This window comes from Haliotis rufescens, unplaced genomic scaffold (genome assembly GCF_023055435.1).
Source record: "Haliotis rufescens isolate VD_foot unplaced genomic scaffold, xgHalRufe1.0.p SCAF_5, whole genome shotgun sequence".
Lineage (NCBI taxonomy): Eukaryota > Metazoa > Mollusca > Gastropoda > Lepetellida > Haliotidae > Haliotis > Haliotis rufescens.
This window is the reverse complement of record NW_025964223.1, coordinates 29,652,739-29,673,367: the sequence shown is the minus strand read 5'-3', so window position 1 is coordinate 29,673,367 and position 20,629 is coordinate 29,652,739. Positions and strand designations below refer to the sequence as shown.

Sequence of the window (20,629 nt, the reverse complement as noted above, 5' to 3'; positions counted from 1 at the left end):
ACATCTTCTCATCACATTACCACATTGACATTATTTGGGGGCTTACACGTTTAGGATTTCATAAATATATCTTTAGCACTTCTCACAGGTACTAATTACTTAAAGGTGGGAGTTCAATTTAAATTATCGGTAATTACCGACAGCTGTCATCGGCAGACCCACCCTTGATTGGTAAATGCTGAACTTCCGGGTTTGTGTTTTCGTGCCGTGTTACGGACCCACTACGCCCAAAATACGGCCACACTGCATATTGTCGTAATAGTTGACTGAAAACACATTTGAGAGAACTCGTCACCCAAATGCACTATAATACCCGCCTCTGCTCTACTTTCTAAGTAAATATTTTTAATCAGGAGCAAAGATGAAACACTAGTGGCCATGCAACTTTATCCATTACAATCGTGATAAAAAAAGATTAAGTTATATTTGAAGTTGTTTGTTATTTATTATAATTGATTACAGTAAAAGACATCAAATTTGAACACAATGTTGCAATTGTAACAATGTTAAATGTTTGAGCATTAATATATTAGCTGGCTTTCAAATAGATGTTTGTTTTGAGAACTGTCGAAAATGATATGACATGATCATGGGTAGTCAGTTTAAAAAGATACTTTACTTCAATCTCAATTAGGTACACAATGGTGTATGCCTGATGCCTGATGTCTTGAAAGTTTGAAAAAATCAAAATGTCAGTGAAATTGACTTTTTTTTAACTTGTCACTGATTTGTGTAAATTGAAAGCTCCCAGAGACTCTTGTGTGATAGAGGAAGTCAACATTTATCAAGGAAAATATCTGCTTGTAAAACATCTTTGCTACTACATGTTATACACCATTTGAAAGGTCTAATCCTACTGTTCATACACATGAAAGCTATGGTTATTACATTATTTAAAAAATACATTTACAACTTAATTAAGTTTGTTTTAAATTAAGATGTAAGCTCACACATTCATAACGTCCAGATTATGGACCAAGGAAGGGAAAAATTGACTATTTGCAGCAAATATAAGATTTCATAAAATCCACTTACCTATTTCTTCTGTATTTTCATTGTTTACGTAATATGAATTTTTTTTTTTTTTAAATAAAAAAAATGATATGTCTTCACCCATTTCCCAATACAGTGGCTGTCCTCTAAGTAACATGAAGAAATACCTAAGGATTCGAAGCTTCGTATGAATAACACATACGTCGAAGACTGCCATATGACACACCATTAGAAAGCTTATTTTTTATCTACATGACAGTTACCTGTCCCAGAGTCTTTTTGTTGCTGTAACATACAAATTTATTGGATAAAAATTTATTTCTAATGACGCTTTCTTGCTGAAATCTGCTACAAGGTTTGGTCAAATTTGAGCATGTAACCTAGGGCAGCCAATCAAATTACAGCAATGGTACTGTCCTTGTGCATGATGAATTTCAAGTTTTGACGAAAGTTTTTTTGATAATTCGTGTTATTCTGAACATTTTAAGCAGGAAATAGCGATCTGTAATATATAACTGGAACTTCATGGATGTATTGTGCTAGGTTACGAGCTTTGACAAAAGTTTTTCATGCATATATTTAATTTTGGCAATAAATATCCGAGCGGAGATATCGAGGCAACAAAAGGAGAGATGTCATTTGACTTACACTACACGCAATCGCACGAAAAGATGGAAATAATAACCAAGCTGTGATTTCACAACTTTTACATATATTTTTGTTGATTATTTAAATTACTTTGTATAGTATATTTAAAGAGTTGCTTAAAACATGTCATTGCTTTTTGACATGTCCGATGTGGACCGGTTGTCAAACTTGAAGCGTGTTTTCAATATCATTGCGGGAAATTAGTGAATATTTTTTTTAATTTAGTGATGAAAAATGATCAAATGAAATGGAATACTCTTTCGTACATTGTGAAATGCGAGAGATTTAAAAAATGAATGATATGACAGGTAGGTTCTTAAAATTATATACTATTTTGACGTGATTACGGTTTGGTTGGTCTACCGGCCTGCAGTGTCTGGGGACTGAGGCTTCTTGGCCAGTATACCGGCCTACAGTGTTGAAAAAGTTAAATTCATGATTTTTTGTCTGGACTCCCAAAGTGATAAGTGTTTTTAAATATTTGGTTGCATTTCTCAAACTTCACTCGCAAATGCGACAAAATCACTCGCAACTTTGGGCCCTGTAATATAATATAAATAAAATTTTAAACTTATCCTATCTCACACTATGCATTTCTTCTTATTCGTCGATCTTGGTGTGGAAACTTCCAAGAACAAATTTTCCATCTTCAAAAACACCACTAACCCAAACACATCCCTTACATCACCAATCACCACTGTGATCCTGGTTCACGCACCACTAAAATCCCGTGCGACACGACCCCAGCGACCTGATCACCTGACATATCCAGCACCCTCATTCTCAATTCTATTGCTATGGTGTTCGGACGTTATTCTTGAACAGAGAATTTTTGTTTGTTTGATTTTTGTTGTTTTTTTATATATAATATTTAAATACACGACATCACTACTAAAGTTTACCATTACCACTGAGAGTGAGTGGTATTAATAACGATGTCTACTGTGTACCACATTGCCAGAATTGGATCTCAACTTACTTAGCTTAGTGTTCGATAAAGGCGACTGTTCGTCGGTTCAAGGCGTTGTTTACGGTTTTCGTGCATGTTGTTTTTCCTCCGCTTTGAAACCCAAACGATTGTGTTATCCCCTGTGGCTGTACCTTAGTTTTCTTGCTTAACCAAATTTTATAGTCAATTTGGCTTGGTTACATCGCTATCCGTAGAGGAGGATCGCTTTCCGTCTCGTTTGACTGCTGCGATTCCCGCCTCTGTGCGGACCAAGCCCCTGTGCACTTGCCTGCTCCCTGGCTTCTACAGTCGTCCCACATTTATATGGCCAGTTCATCGTGTTCGACTACGGCTCTTTACTCAGCTTGGGAAGTCAAGCCGTCAACTGAGGGTTGCCTCTACCCCCAACATGCTTGTTACTCGGGTCATCACTTCTACAGAGCTCTGAGGATACAGCTACACCTCTTCGGCTTTCTAATGAAGACAACCCTTCTGACCGAAAACACTACAATCGTCAGCGAGGAAGTGATAGCCGATTGACGACGGATCTTCACTCACGGGATCGTCCACCTTCGCTGGATCGTAACGCCCGAGTGATCAAGGGATCATAGATGACCGAGGGATCGACAGATCGACATACTTCACCATTATCGACAAGACGCTGATGTTGGATGGGCGGTCAGTCGGATCGTACCTTGGAGGATCGACAGTTTCGCCTCTCTTACAGATCGATACCGAGGGATCTCCACTCTACGAAACACATCGATACATCGATACGTCGACACAGGGATAATTCGATACATGGACACAGGGATAAATCGTGTAATGGATAAATCGATACGTCGACACAGGGATAAATCGATACAATGGATAAATCTATATGTCGACACAGGGATAAATTGATACGTCGACACAGGGATAAATCGATACAATGGATAAATCGATATGTCGACACAGGGATAAATTGATACGTCGACACAGGGATAAATCGATACAATGGATAAATCGATACGTCGACACAGGGATAAATCGATACAATGGATAAATCGATATGTCGACACAGGGATAAATTGATACGTCGACACAGGGATAAATCGATACAATGGATAAATCGATACATCGATACATCGACACATCGTCCGATCAAGAACTCGTCCGCTTGTACGACTTTACTTGCAGGAAGCCTCGGTGGCTGAGTGGGTTAGATCACTGACTTTGTGTGCTGGCGATTAGGTCCCTTACTCTGGCAGTGTGGGTTCGAATCCCAGTCAGGACTCAACCCCATAAAGTACGAGCATGTACTTTACTTAGAAGAATGTGAATTACAACCATTCCAGGATCTCCATTCCTTGGGATCAAGTCTAATGAGCCAGACTAACATCCTAGTACCAGAACACATTGAGGAAACACCTCTTGTGAAGGAGAGTGGATTCGATTGTGTATGCAGGAACTTGTTTACACAAGCCGGAATACAACATCCCCGTGTTCATGGATGCCTCACTTCAAGGTCGGGAAACTCACTTCAACTTGGAAGTAACATCAGGCCTATGGTCAGAAGCAGACAGATCTATGACATCAATTATCTGGAATGCGAGGCTGTAATCCGGGCAATATTTCTTTGGACCCCACAGACAAGAAACCTATGTCTGATGATCGGGACACTCATTTCAACTGTGGCATGCACCTTCAAGGCACGGTGAAATCAGAGACCCTCCTGCAGTTGACTTTCACTTTTGGTTGATAAGCTCAACTTACAGATAAAGGCAAGACATATACCGGGAGCGGCAAGTGGATTAGCAGACACCTTGTTCAGACTATCGCCAACAGAATGGAAGCTACGGCCAAATCATTCCAACTGGCAATAAAAGAAAAGGTTGTCTACTAATAACCCTATTTGCATCAGATAACATTGTGTCACCAGCACCGGGCCCACCAGCCTGGTCAATCGATGCTCTGACAATATCATGGGAGGACCTAAACGTGTATGCGTTTCCCCCTACCAGCCTTGATACCAAGGATTCTACAAGATTCTACACATGAGCTACCTACAACTGCTGTTGGTAGCGCCTTCTGACCGACAAGAACTTGGGTTCCAGAGATTGTCGAACTGGCAGAGATTCCACTACTAAGACTTCCAAACTGCTCACATCTACTGCTACATCCTCCCTCCAATCAGGTCCATCCAAGACCAGAATTATACAAACTTCATGTATGGAGTATATCAAGAGCAGTCTCGTAAGATGATTTCCATTAGAGCAGCTAAGGCAGCCTCCTTAGCACTTCGTTAATCAACGAGAACACAAGTGACTAAACCAATTGCTGTTCGTCACACAGGATACCATAATACAATCTTACCTGGACGAAGGGATTCAAGCCCGGATATCAACAATTACTCAGACTACATTTTTTACCCGGTAATTATTAACTCAACTACGTTGGTTAATAAATAATCAGAATCTAGGTGACGATAAATGGAAAAGTTTCACCAGTTTGCAAGATCCAGGGTTTTCTGCAGCCAAGCTACTATACCACAAGTAGCAGATTACCTATGTCACTTAAGAAGTACAAGGCACCTTATGATTCGACACTGGGCACTTACTGGGCAGCGATCAGTTCTGTACCAACTACTCACTAATGGGATAAAACTTGCTATAGCTCCCGAACCGATAGATCTACACAGGTCTTTCAGACTGCGAGCAATTCAGGCGTTACCATGACTTCAGGTTTTAAGTTTTCTGCTGTCGCGGACCTTCGGACATTGATTCACTCATACCACCTTATGGACAAATCTTCCAGACTTCGCCCTCCAGCATGGGATCTCCCTGTATTCCTCTCCGACTTCTCCTGGCTGGCTATAAACCACTTGTGGATAAACCTCAAACTTTGCGTTCATGACGATCTTCCTGCTTGCGTTGGCTCCTGCAGCTCGTGTAAGAGGGACTCTTGCTTAGACGTCGGTTTAGTCCAGTTCCAGCGTCTTCAATAAGATACATATTCAAGGACAACCGGATCGTCTTTTCAGCCTCCACCACTCTCATTGATTGAGAAATGATGTTATGGAAGACGTCTCGCTTTGTCCAACCTGAGCCTACAAGATCTACTTGAAGGCATCTCAGACCATCCGTCGCTGTCACAAGCATGTTTTCATCCAATTGTCGACGGCTGCAACTTCTGATGTATCTTGAACCACCATCTCCACTGGCTGCGTTCTATCATCCTCAGGGTCTACACCTTTGAGGGACTACCACCCCAGCTGCTTCCAATCCTCATGAGATGAGGGCAGTGACTTCCACCTTGGAGTTGCATAGTATTGCACACTTTCAGCCATCATGGAGGGATGTTATGGCGTTCTGATATGGTCTTGCCTCCTACTCCTTTCGGAATCTCAGTCGCCGATGTCCAAGGTCCCAGCAGCCACACAGCGCAGATGAGGAAGCCCAGTGGACTACAAGTCCCAAGTCTGGTTTCCTGTATATACTGCAATATTTATTGCTTATGTTAATCGGGTTTCCCAGACAAGCTCCCAAAGGGAGGGTATATATGCTTGTCTGTTGGGACTTCGGTCTACGTCAATAGAAGTCACCATCCGGTGCGGCCATGTGTTAAATGGTGTCCCAATCTTCTACCTGCCACCTCTGCCTTTGAGCATGTGATGTCTCAGTAGTTGATTGAAGACCTGTGTGATAAACGGGTATCGTCAATCGTTCCTCTTCTCGTTCTTACCTTATTCAATCTCCACGTGAGTTTGATAGGTTGACGAAGCGATAAAAGAGATGCCAAGCTGGTCCGCCTTACATCCTTGGGAGCGTATGTGTGAGGTCTGTCTTGTAGAACCTGCGCCTGGGACTGGGTGTTTGAAACAAAACACCTCTTCCTATCCGGGGTGAGGTTAAGTCGTGACCGGGTAGGTGTCGCCTGGCTCATGGTTACGCGGTCGTTCCTGGAACGGCGTCCTGTGTGAAACCAAGGAACACATGATTCCCCGATGTCATGATGTATATATCTTTGTAGCACAAAGAGAGTTTTTTTATGTAACCCTTACACAAGTTTATCACTAATCCTCGTAAAATTCTTTGAATTTTCCTGATTAGTTCCAGCTTCCTCGTGTACGTGTCACGGTTGAAGTCCTTACAGGCTAGGATATCTGCGCCCCACCATCCAACCGTGGGATAAATGCATGGTGTGAGATAGGATAAGTTTAAAAATTTGTAAATTTTCTAATAAATTGTATATTTGTATACTTATCCTATCTCACACGCTAAAGGCCCACCCAACCATACCCGCATCACAGTTACACCCGCCTGTACGCTCTAGACTGAGAATGAGGGTGCTGGATACGGCAGGTGACCAGGTCGCTGGGGTCGTGTAGCAACAGGATTTTAGTGGTGCGTGAACCAGGATCACAGTGGTGATTGGTGATGTAAAGGATGTGTTTGGGTGAGTGGTGTTTTTGAAGCTGGAAACTTTGTTCTAGGACGTTTCCACACCAAGATCGAAGAATAAGAAGAAATGCATAGTGTGAGATAGGATAAGTATACAAATATACAATTTATTAGAAAATTTACAGTAATATTAATAATAATAATAAATATCGCTGCAAAGCAGCAATGGCGAGCTCCAAGTTACACTGTACACAAACATTCATGTTCGAATCCTCAAAGGGTTTCCTTGTACCAAATCCGTCACATGTAGGCACAACTTGCAGGGTATCGCCGCTACGAAACGTGTGTGCTGAGTCTGTTCTAAACCCATTTACGACATCGAGCATGTTCGAATCCTCAAAGGGTTTAATTGTACCAACTCTGTCAAAAGATAGTCACCGTTTGCAGGACATCGCTGCTACGAACTTGGCGTGTTCCAGGGGTGTCCCAAATATTAATCAAATATTACCACCAAGTGGAGTTACTTTTTCCATGCACCCATGAACAGAAAATAAGATGCATATGACACACTAACTTCAACAAACTAACAAGATATGATCTTTAAAGTAAAATTTCATCAAAATCAAAATCCAATACAACCGCAACTAAAACAGATATCCAAAAACGGCTATTACAGTTTGTTGTGTTCTATATGGAGACAATTCTCAGAAAGTTTGGAAGCATTTCATGCAGTGGACTCGGAGTTGTTTTGCGTTTGAAGACAGGTGCCCAAAAGACACTGTGAAAACTTTGAATCCAATATGGCCGCAACTAAAAAAGATATCCAAAATCGTCTATAAAGGTTTGATCTGTTATGTATGGAGACAATTCTCAGAAAGTTTGGAAGCATTTCAGACCGCCTCCGTGGTCTTGTGGTAGAGTGGAAGGTCCAGAGTTCGATCCCCGGCCGCGTCATACCAAAAGACGTTAAAATATGGTACTTGTTGTTACCCTGTCTGGCGCTCAGTATTAAGGGGCTAAAACAAGGACTGGTCGGTTTGGAGTCAGTATACTGTGTCTGAGTGGGGTATTCATGTTAAACTGCGGCATGGTATCTCAGTGAGCTAGCACTATAAATCGGCATCAGTCCAGACTAGTACAAGGAGCCACACCCACACGTGCATGCACGTCGCTATATAAGTGCAATAATCTTGGACGCGACGTTAAACCCAATTTCACATGGAAGCATTTCATGCAGTGGACTTGGATTTGTTTGCGTTTGAATACAGGTACCCAAAAGACACTGTGAAAACCTTTAATCCAATATGGCTGCCAAACCACGTGACCAATGACCAAAGAAAAGAACAAAAAATGTCAAGCGGCTCAAGCAGCAGATACATGCAAGGTTTCAAAGTAATCGGATAAGCGATTGCGGAGCAATAGGGCGAAATACATCTTTAAAAAATTCTTGTATATAGTTATCTGCCCTTGGCCTTTGGGCCTACGGCTTTGGGATTTTGGAGGAATCTAGTACTCACAGTTTTTCACACACATACAAAATTTAAACAACATTGAGCCAGTGCTTATTTTGCTAGCTCTGGTAAAAAAATTGATGGAATAATAAATAATAAATAATAATAAACCGAATGATTACAATAGGGCTCTACAGCCTTTCGGCTTGGAGCCCTAATGATAAATCAAACAATTACATTGGGGCTCTACAGCCTTTCAGCTTGGAGCCCTAATAATAACTGACTATAAAAGTCAAATTTCGATCCTTGCCGTACTAGAGTGCAATATTATGGAGCATTTTGTCTGGACTAACGAGTCTACGCATAGTGCAATCAAATTTGCGTAACAAACTAGACATCTGGTTCATAAACAACATGGATTTCAATGTGCAGATTTCTGTCAACTGCAGAATTTGCAAAGCATGTGTACCGCCAACTGGGCGTTGACAGATATTTTGCAAATGCTTTCATGGTTTTAATCAAGGTGCTCATGTGATTTGATGTAGTTCGCAGGGTAAGACCCGTTTTACAATATAGATCTTGATTATCAAGCAGATGTCTTGACTGGGCACCGCCATTATGTTTGAAGCAAATGCATGTGATATGAGGTGGAATCAGATTGGTCAATAGGAGGAACATAACTTGAAATAGCCACTGGTGTCGCTACGATTTTGGCAAGGGTGGAAACAGGACTTTTATAGTCAGTTAACGCCCTTGCCTTGGGGGACAAATGCATAGGACAAGAGAAAACTATTTTACTTTTCTAAGATGAACAGTTCAGTCATTTCTTTGGTCAGTCAAAGTTCGTGAAAGGTCGTTGTTGGGTGACCTGTACAAGGACGCTCTCAGATCTTTGTGTGGAGATAGCATCACTATCAGATTCAAATACCAATACATGTATATCTAAAAAATGTCTGCGGACAAGTAGGCCAAATGATAATTTTAAAGTGTGTATGGGTCAACCAAAGAATAAATGTATTTCTTTATCATTGTGTACTGGTCCAAAAAAATTGTGAATGTGCATGTGCAATAAAAGTTGTCAGCAAACTGCCACTGTCTCAGTATCTGTGGCAGAATGTAAACATGCCACTTCAAACTAAAGGTTTATGCCCGCGACATCTGCGTAACTCTATCAACTACCCCTCATCATGGAGACAACTTATTATTCTATTCACATCTGCATTCTAACCTCGTGTATGAGCCACATACAGTGAGACACAGATCCTAATGAAATACAAGGACACAAGCCAGACCAGAAATTATTTTCAATGGTGGATAACGGTTCACGAAAGTGCTTCTCAAACTTGTAATGAAAATGGAAGCAAATACAATAGAAACTGCAGTCTCTGGAAAGAGCAAGAAAGTGTCAAGGGATTATCTTAGATTCATCCTGGTAATGGTCCTTGGTTTGCCAGCACCATACCCATATTTCTGTGTTCCTCCAAGGTGGTATCTGCATCACTGTGGGATCTCACATCACTCTACTCATTCTAATGACACTTTGTGTCAATAGCCCTTAGAAACTTTGTTGAAAAGGAAATACTTCCATAATTCATTCTGTTATGACAAGGAAATATGTTGTTTTAATATCTTGATATTCTGTTGGGGGGCACGGGTGGCCCAGTCGTTTAAGGCACAGCAATTCCCTGGGCACGCCAGAAAGCTGTGATTGTGGGTTCGAATCCTAGCTGGTTCGACCTGATTATGTTTCTAGGTTTGTCAGCACCATACCCCTGCTCGTGGGTTTCACCGCAGTGGTAAACATCTAAGACCTGCATCACTTCGGGCTTTCCTCCCACATCAAGCTGACACGCCGTGATATAATTGGAATACTGTTAAAAGCGGTGTTAATGCAAATAACTCTGCCTTTGAACTACAAAAACTAATCATCAAACGATATTGTACACCAAGACTGTAGACTTGATATTTTAGAAATTAAGTGTCACTAAACACACAAGTCCTTATCAGGATAATATTGTGATAGTCAAGCACATAATAGGATTGCAATCTCTATGCACTGTTGATGTAATCTGACGGTGTGACTGAATTTAGTTACTGTTTCCTTGTAGTTGTCTGCATTGTGCCCAGATGAGAGAGTGTTGCTTGTTACTGCCAGTGATCTTGTCAAGGCTGTAACCAACTACCAGAAGGTAAGCCTAACAGATAATAGAAATATTATGTTTCTTTAAAAATTTATATAAGGTCTAAGCGAAAGATATATAGATAAGAGATGCTATTGTGACATCAGCAGACGTACTACTTAACACCACTGTGTGACTTCAGTGTCTAAATATTGAGTTAAGCTGGAAAGTGTTACTTGTTGCAGCTATCTCGAACCTTGGAGACATTTGATGTAGAAGAGAAGCCCTCAAGCTCTGTGGAGGCTGACTGTCCCAATGTGCAGGTTCACAAGTCTACAGTCACATCGCTGGATGCTGTCAGACATGTAAGAGTGAGTGAGTGAGTGAGTGAGTGAATGTTGTTGTAAGTCTCAGTCAGCAGTGTTCCAGTGAATATGAACTATGTCTTCACAGCCTGTATACCATGGTATACAAGGTATATTCTGCATATACTCTAAATCAGGACATAATGCCAGTGTACCTTGTACACGTGTTGCTCATAAGACTATAAGAGGTCGGTGTGACAAGTCGATACTAGAATTGAAATGCAAAAAGTCATTTGATAGAAGTTAATTACAAACAAATAAACAGGTGCAAGCTAGGTAAGCATGGCCAAATCATACATTCTCAGGCTGGAGAATTGTCCTATAAACCCCATAAACAATCACATGGGATTAATTAAGGAGTATGTCAATGAGTCCATTATCTCTATGTTAAGGTCTCAACCTTCACAATCATATGATGAATGACATGACACAATTCATTATTGCTCTGAGGTATTTTTTAAAAAGGTTTTCCATTTTCACAGCAAATGAATTCCCGTCCTCATCACAATACTCACTTGTTTTTCTCTATGCAAATTTGCTATCACTATTTTCACAGTCATCGTGTACCTCAAATCAGCACATGCTATTATGTGCTATTGAACTCACCACTCGAACTCTTTGTTAGCTGAGACATGCATATATCCATTGTACTACTTGTCGCTGACCAACCACTTCCCCTTTCTAACCTACATCATTTGAATATGTGCTGTTGGAATCTCCTGCCTTCGAATTCGTGTCAAGCAGTTAAAGTAAGTTTGTGAGAAGATGGCAAATGATTTTATTCAATCGAACTGCTATCACTACATATCATATCAAGTACACAGTCTTGGTGTACAATATCATTTGCTGATAAGTTTTTGTAGTTCAAAGGCAGGGTGACTTGCATTAATTTCACGACATATTGTGGGCTTTGGGTTGTCACTCGTATTGATTTGGTGACATATTTATTTCATGGGTTTGGGACATCCAATTATGTGCTGGTTATCTGTTACCGTTGTTGTCAATGTTAATCTGCTGCTTATCACAACGTGTCATGCATATATACCTCTCATCACTTGGTTGTTGTCACTCCAGCTTGATAACGGGTAGAATCTACATCAAAACGTCGCTATATGCAATAAACCAGAAGTTGTTATCCACGAAGTTTCTTACTTATCTTGCCAACTTCTAGAATGCCAATCAAACAGTTATTGCTCCCCATTATGTGTTAAACCTGTCAGCCTAGCCTCCTGAATGCCTGTTATAAGAAATATATCTCTCTGAACCAGGAACTACGATGTGCTGATGGGCGGACTGTCCAGTATGACAAGCTGTGTATATGCTCTGGAGGAAAACCAAAGGTATATCCACTTAGCAAATTATTAGCTCAACACATTCAGTTACCATGGTTACCATCAGTTTAGTGGCAGACTCAACAACCCTGATTAATTACCAAACTTTGATTTCATCTTGGACACATCATGGATGGGATTGGTTATTTGGGGATATCCAATGAAGCTGGATAAAAATTTCATGTTTCCAGATTTGCAACTGGTACTTTGAGCTTATCTGTTTCTAGCATACAGATTCTATATGTGGGATTATTTGTCAGTCACAACTCCTTTTTAACAAAAAGAATGAAACGACCCTATTAGGTTACAAAATATCCCCCAATAAAAATAATACTGTACAAGCGGTCTTGAAACAATATCCAAACTGTACAAACCTTTCATGTCCGTTGTTCCTCCATAAGGAATGTGCCTTATTTTACTTTGTCTCTGGTCACTCATATCAGGAATTATAGATCAACATGGGAATCTGCTGTGAAAGGGAAATGGTTGAGCATAAAATATTGCTTTTGAAAGATGTTGTCATTTCGATATTGTCTGTTTATTATCTCTATATCATGTTTTACTAATTGCAAAATTGTTTATGTAGCATTAAGCACTCACTCACTCACTCACTCACTCACTCACTCACCAACTCACTCACTCACTCAAACTAACGTGTGCACTGACACTTTCTCCATTAGGTAGATGTCACAGCTCTGTAGCTGGTCATTTATGCCCACTTAAGAAAATTAATTTCTAACTGACCGGAAAGTTGATAATGTTAGCCCATGTTGTCATCTCTGTTTGTCAGGTGATCAGTAATGGCAACAAGCATGTCATTGGCATTAGGGATACAGAGAGCGTGAAGGTAGGAGTCATCACAACAGTCTTACATATTTAAGTGCTATCATACATGCACAAATTCCCAAATCTTCCATATCTATTCTGGGTGACAATGTGGAAAAATGCTGTTTAATCACTGATCAGATGGCATAATATATATCTTAAAGTTCAAACTCTTCACAAAAGTCCGCTGTCTTCAGAATGGCATTACTTTATGCAGTTCCATGCAAGGAATGCTCTAAGTTCTTGTCCGAATCTGACCTCCACCACACCCCCTCTTCTTGTTATTGTAAGAATTATGCTTGGACATTTCACAGATATCATATTGAGTATACCTCCTTTATTGCCCCTTGGGATTTTGTGTGTGACATTGATCAGTCATGTCAAGAGTTCAAGTTATACTCAATGTCACAGCATGAAAGTTGTTGGCCGCCTAACCCAAGAGGCAGCTACTGTATGTAAGTGGGACTTGGTGAGGCCATCTTAGGGTAATGGTTGTTAGTAACCTACATATGGGCTCAAGGTCACAGTGAAGGTAATTTTCTTGTTTGTCATTTTTACTACAAAGCATTTTCCTGCAGATATTTTCAAGTACTATTCATGTAGTGGTTGAATGATATGAATACTTACAGGTATATATGTGTCAGGTGACCAACCGAAGAAAATACTAGTAGGTCACAGTGATTTACCACCTGAAATCCAAGTATTAGTATATGGCTTATTCCGTGTGCTTGGTTTAATTCCATGTAGAGATATTACATTTGGTTGACATGCTATATAGCCCCTAAGAATGTTCCTATAACACTTGTAACTGATGTTGATGATCAAATTCACTGTCAAAATTGTTTACTCAGAAATGTATTTGAAATGATAACTCAAGAAGTATGTAATGTCATGGTTTGAGAATGATTTTTACATGTGGTCTTTAGGGTGTAGCATTGATGTGGTCAGGTTTTAGGTGACCTGTGATAGCTACTGGAATGATCATTCTGAAGGTAGTTCTGCTTCTGTGTGTAGTGAACCAAATCCTGTATTGGTATGGCATGCTTTATAACTTTATTTCTTAATTCATCAAAGAGGTATGGAACTTTCTGTTTTAAGTCATATTTCAGTTGACATTTTTCCATACCAGAAGTGAGATACTTGAACTGGACATGCAAATATGTTAGGTAAAACATTGTGCTGCATTTGAGATGCATGATGTCATAGATATCAGAATGGAAGTGAAATAGAAATTGATGTAACTTTTTTCATGTAAGTATTGAGATGAATTAGACTTTTTGATTTGGAAATTTGGCTGGAAATGGCTGTGAACATGTTCTTCAAGAAACTGTCCATCAAGAAACTGTCCATTAGGGCTGTGAAACTGCTGCCTGAAAAGCCCTTGCTGTGATTACCCCTGATTGATGAACTGTGCTTTATCCTCACACAGTATATACTCTGTATATTTCAGGTGTTCCAACAAAGACTTACTGCTGCAAGACGGATTGTAGTGGTTGGCAATGGAGGCATCGCAACAGAACTGGTGTATGGAGTTTAATGCCTGTTACTTGTAGTTCAGTGTAGATCCATAAAATGTCTTACAACAATGCTAATAACATTAGTATTACAATGGTACAACAGCAGATTAGATGTTAGATTTAGACTACCTACATATGATGTATACTCGGACCCCATGGTACCGCGGCATTCATCGTATCGCGGCATTTGTGATTTCCGGTAGTTCACGCGGGACACGCCTCTTAGCGGCTGTCTTTTAATGCTAATCAGTAACCAGGAAGTGCACACTTCGTAAATAGTTTCAATTTCCTCGGAATGTTCCGTCTGCTGTAAGTAAGGAGTTATTAATGCGTTGATACATATTTCTGGCATCTTTTGTAATATTGCCTTACCCCCATCTACAATGGCCAACGATATAACCGCAGTTCCCCAAGTAAATTTTCTCTATCGACCCGAACTACATCATCTGCATATTCATGGCGACTAAAAAGGTAACGGAAGTTACGTAGTCCGCACATTTTCTCCCGCTCTGTGTCCAGAATCTATTGGGAGATCATAAGGGCCATAATGCCAAACTTAGAAATACAATCTTCACTAGTAGCCAAAGATAAATACATACTTTGGGCATACTAGGAGTGTTTTTTATATATTTATTGTTAACGTTTAACATTTTTTCCATTATGTGACAAATTATTATCATCCAATTTTTTTTTATAAACGATCTTAGAATATCATTTCTGATATTTTGTTTTTGATTTTTAAAATATTTTTCTCTTACTTTTCTGTAAACATGCATTGAATACCTATTACAGATAACACATTTAGAATTTTACTTGTGCTGTCTTTGCACTTGTCTGGAAAAATCACTGATATCTGGCAAGATCATACTAAGTGGTTTGTAGAATTATGTCCTCTTTTTGTCCAATTCGGACCTCCATACACAACTTTTCTCTGTACCGCGATACGATGGAGTTCTCTCCCCTATCAAACTGAGCGCGAGGCCCAGGTTTTACTCGGAGCTACTAATGTAAATAATGAACTTTTATCAATAAAATATGCATCGTTTGATAACATGAATGATATCTGATACAGAGAACACGAATAAACATAAAGGTTAGTGAGTGCATTTTGTTCCGTTTAGCGTACATGACAAGTACCGCGATACCCCGATGTTGCAGGCTAAACAGTATGAAAATTCACGATTCTGTCTGAAAACCACAATTGTTTGTTTCCTGTGAGCAGCTATGAGATAGAGGGATGTGAGGTGGTATGGGCCATCAAGGACAAGTCCATAGCTTCAACATTCATAGATGCAGGTGCTGCTGAGTTCTTCCTGCCGCAGCTCAACCAAGACAAGCCTGACAGCAGTGGCCCAGTGAAGAGACTCAAGTACATGCCAGAAGGGCACACAGGTCAGCATAAAGGCAGCAATGCCACTTGTTACCATTTCTAGTTTCTTGACAATAACTCCAGAAATATTGATGGATGATTATCAAGTTTTGTTTTTGAATTGTCCATTATAACAATCAAGTAGAAACTGGTAATGATGAAGTAGGTTCATGTGACGTGGGATTTGTTCCTGGATGATAACAAATATTAATGGTTTTACACCAAATTAGGTAAATAGATAGTCCCTCACATTTGACAGGGAAAGTCTTTCACAGTTTTGTATATTGATGTTCCCAGGTCAAGTCATTTTCCAAATTTGGTTTTGAGCAATTCCCGAAGCAAAGCTGTTAACATAAGGGCATCAATGGTCTCATGATGGTGCCATGCTAGATCAAAAATGTAATCAAGCAATATGTTCTATAAGCATCCAAGTAAGTGGCCAAAGGTCACTGAATGACAAATATTTAAGAAATCTAATTTTACAGAAAGTTTAAGGGTGCAGAAATCTTAATTTTGTGTGGATGGTTATGGCTATAAGATCCAAGTTTGTTCAAGGAAGCATGATTTGCACTCAACACAACTGATTCTTTTTCCTAGAGCCTTTTGCATCAGTTCTCCTTTAGCCTACTAAGTATGTTTGTTCACCCAAATTAGGATGAAATGTCATAATTTGTTTTTGTAAGTCAAGTGAGCTACAGAGCCTTGTGACTCTGTTTTGTTCAAAAGTGTAATGAAATTGAGTATTTGTTTGGATCATAGTGGGTCTCAACATACATGTACCTTTTTGTGTGTCATATTTAAAATGTTGACCTTGATTTCACCTTTATACATCAACCATACTGATAGCTTAAATTTCTTATGACCATTACTCAGCCATTTCTTTTTGAAAATATAATGAATTGTGGTATATTTTGTACTTATCCTGCATAGTTTGTTATTCTCTTAAAAATGTTCAGTTATAAACTGTAAATTTCTCACTAAATTCGTCAAACGAGACTGTTCGTTTCGCAAAGCGCCATTTTTGTTACTGACCAGCGTGTATTCTTTCTCTTCCAACAGTGGTCTTGAAGTTTTCTAGTATATTTTTGTTAGTTTTGTTTATATTTTATATGATTTTGCAAACATGAATCTACTTTTTTAGTCCCAAATACAGGGGCTTGTGACCCGTCCCTTTGTGTTAGCTAGGGAGAAATTACGTATCAAGGTTTTCCATGTGTCTCATGAAATATCATGTTTCTCTCATCTTGTGACAGGTGAAAAGGAGATATTTTCAATCGTGGCTACGCCAGATTTGCTTTCATTGAGACTGAAATCAGGCATGTACTAAAACCTTTATCCGCACTAGTGTCCACAACCCATGCAATGGAGCACTTTTTATCGGAGGTTAGACCATTTTCAGACAGTGGTTGACTTTCAACAGTCTCAGATCGACCACATGAGGAACAATCTCCATGTAGCCCAAGCAGAGATCACTGTTACACGCAGCCTTATTACTTAGTACTCTCCAACTGGGATTCAGAGTTAAACCCACTTTCGACTCACATCTTCCTCTTGTGGGGGTGGGGGGATTTGTAGGTTTCCCAGCTGGTCACCATCCCCAACTAAGAGGCTTTGACTCTTCCCAATGTTGGGAGTTGACCTTTCGACCACTCAGCTGCTTGTCACCCCAGACGAGAAGGTTAACATGCTACTTGCATTGGCTCAGTACGTCAGTCTTAGACTATAGCTTAAGGCTTTTTTCTGTTACTGCACTGTTACCTGGACATCCTGCATCCCTCATACTCTTGTCTCCTTCCGACGGGGTCAACCCCCCAGTCATCGCTAAGAAAGCTTCGCTGATTGTCTGGATCTTGTCGAGGGTTTTATTGGGGATCACATCTGAAGGTATGCCCTGCATTGTACCTCCGATAAAGATGCATTAATGAGCCATGCAGGATAAGTTAAAAAATGTTGTAAAATCTAGATATTTTTTATATTTGTATACTTATCCTGCATTACTATGTCTGAACTGACCCACCTGTCACAGAGCTACCTCACGGCAATGTCTTAAGATGTTCCGATCTACGGTAATATGTTGGTCCGTGACATCATCACTTCTGTGGTCACATGGGCGCTATGTGATGGGATGGGTTGCACAATTTGTTGGAACAACTTCTTCAGCTGGACCTCACACAGCTTCATCTTTCTGTCAAACAACAGGAGTAATGCAGGATAAGTATACAAATATAAAAAAATATCTAGATTTTACTAGTATTTTGGCCTTGTTTTGACCATGCTCTTAAATTCTCTCAAAATGCATATTTGGCTCTGTAAACTTCTTTGCCTTTGCCTTGTATGTATCTCATTATGATGACATATTTGTTCAGGTCATTAGAGTTCAGTATTTATGCTGACATTTTTCTGAATATCAGCGTTTGCATGGGCTGTGTCAAGTGGCAGTCATAGTTGACATTTTAAACTGTTGACTACATATTCAGGTGAGCTACAGTGCTGTGGTACTATTTGCTGTGGTACTTCAGTAGATTTTTACCATAAATCATGGAATTAATGTGAGCATGAAATTAAAATGAAAAGTGTGAGTGTCCTGTGCGCTCTATAATAAGGTGACACATTTGTATCTGGACATATTGGTGTATATTGTCATGTCAGGTTCACTGCACATAGGTGGAAACAATGACGTACACAACAGAGCTCCCAATAAACAATGTAATGGAGTGCTTCAAGTTTTCCCACCGAGTTCAGTATCAAGTGTGGTTAGTTTGGTTACACAATCACCAATCTTTGTTCTTGGTAACATGTCAAATAATGTTATGATTACAAGCAAAACACCACTCGCTCATGAAGGGAAAATGTCCAGTACAGGAGTGAGTGAGTATGGTTTTACGCCGCTTTTAGCAATATTCCAGCAATATCACATCGGGGACACCAGAAATGGGCTTCACACATTGTACCCATGTCGGGAATCGAACCCGGGTCTTCGGCATGACGAGTGAACGCTTTAACCACCACTCTACCCGACCGCCCCCCAGTACAGGAACAGCAGTCGTAGTGAATACATGACACTGCTCAATATGTTCATAGGATTGTGTAACAATCCATGAAACAATCATTGATCTGACCTATCTCATTTGAATATGACACCTTTTCATTTCATTGTAATTAGATCACATGTCAAGCAGCTCAAGTTAAGTTTTTGATGATATAATATATCAACTGAACTGCTATCACCCCATCCTATATAATGGAATAATAATTCTAGTCTTGGTGTTATTGTTTGCCGATTAGGTTCAAAGGTTCAAAGCGCTAATCAGATTGATTTCATGACACATTTTAGGCCTAGGGTTGATACTCACATAAGTTTCATGATTGACAGTATATGGATATAAAACAACTTCATCATGTGATTAGAATATTGGTCAGACACATGCCCACAACTGAGTACAAATCCACAAGAATTCCTGGTTGATGGATTGTTCATACTAATTGAGAGATGACAATCAGCTGCATGAAGTGATAATGCATCTGATTGATTGCTCACAGTTAGCAAGAAGACATCTGATGACAGACCACATGGTGGAGCTCTTGGGCCTGACTGGGCAAGCAGTAGAAAGATGGCTGGTGCAGGGCAGGTAGGTTACAGTTGGGATGTCTGCTGGGGTGTGTTTGTATATAAGCAGTAGAGAGATGGCTGGTGCAGGGCAGGTAGGTTACAGTTGGGATGTCTGCTGGGGTGTGTTTGTATATAAGCAGTAGAGAGATGGCTGGTGCAGGGCAGGTAGGTTACAGTTGGGATGTCTGCTGGGGTGTGTTTGTATATAAGCAGTAGAGAGATGGCTGGTGCAGGGCAGGTAGGTTACAGTTGGGATGTCTGCTGGGGCGTGTTTGTATTTAAGCAGTAGAAAGATGGCTGGTGCAGGGCAGGTAGGTTACAGTTGGGATGTCTGCTGGGGTGTGTTTGTATATAAGCAGTAGAGAGATGGCTGGTGCAGGGCAGGTAGGTTACACTTGGGATGTCTGCTGGGGTGTGTTTGTATATAAGCAGTAGAGAGATGGCTGGTGCAGGGCAGGTAGGTTACAGTTGGGATGTCTGCTGGGATGTCTGCTGGGGTGTGTTTGTATATAAGCAGTAGAGAGATGGCTGGTGCAGGGCAGGTAGGTTACAGTTGGGATGTCTGCTGGGGTGTGTTTGTATATAAGCAGTAGAAAGATGGCTGGTGCAGGGCAGGTAGGTTACAGTTGGGATGTCTGCTGGGGTGTGTTTGTATATAAGCAGTAGAAAGATGGCTGGTGCAGGGCAGGTAGGTTACAGTTGGGATGTCTGCTGGGGTGTGTTTGTATATAAGCAGTAGAGAGATGGCTGGTGCAGGGCAGGTAGGTTACAGTTGGGATGTCTGCTGGGGTGTGTTTGTATATAAGCAGTAGAAAGATGGCTGGTGCAGGGCAGGTAGGTTACAGTTGGGATGTCTGCTGGGGTGTGTTTGTATATAAGCAGTAGAGAGATGGCTGGTGCAGGGCAGGTAGGTTACAGTTGGGATGTCTGCTGGGGTGTGTTTGTATATAAGCAGTAGAAAGATGGCTGGTGCAGGGCAGGTAGGTTACAGTTGGGATGTCTGCTGGGGTGTGTTTGTATATAAGCAGTAGAAAGATGGCTGGTGCAGGGCAGGTAGGTTACAGTTGGG

At 40.4% G+C, this 20,629-nt stretch overlaps 1 protein-coding gene across 3 annotated transcripts in view; it reads left to right on the top strand.

Annotated features, from left to right (window-relative positions):
- The window catches only part of LOC124116880 (pyridine nucleotide-disulfide oxidoreductase domain-containing protein 1-like), a 58,431-nt gene that overhangs the window by 13,618 nt on the left and 24,184 nt on the right, over positions 1–20,629 (top strand). For 2 of the 3 annotated variants that reach the window (XR_007218349.1, XM_048384167.1), the window contains exons 2-8: positions 10,532–10,612; positions 10,789–10,908; positions 12,177–12,248; positions 13,030–13,086; positions 14,515–14,588; positions 15,804–15,973; positions 19,491–19,579. Coding sequence is in view for 2 of the 3 variants with exons in the window: in XM_048384167.1 (XP_048240124.1) it covers positions 10,532–10,612; positions 10,789–10,908; positions 12,177–12,248; positions 13,030–13,086; positions 14,515–14,588; positions 15,804–15,973; positions 19,491–19,579 (663 nt within the window). In the remaining variant the exon portion in view is untranslated. The remainder of the gene's footprint in view (positions 1–10,531; positions 10,613–10,788; positions 10,909–12,176; positions 12,249–13,029; positions 13,087–14,514; positions 14,589–15,803; positions 15,974–19,490; positions 19,580–20,629) is intronic. The other variant, XM_048384168.1, reaches the window with a different exon arrangement.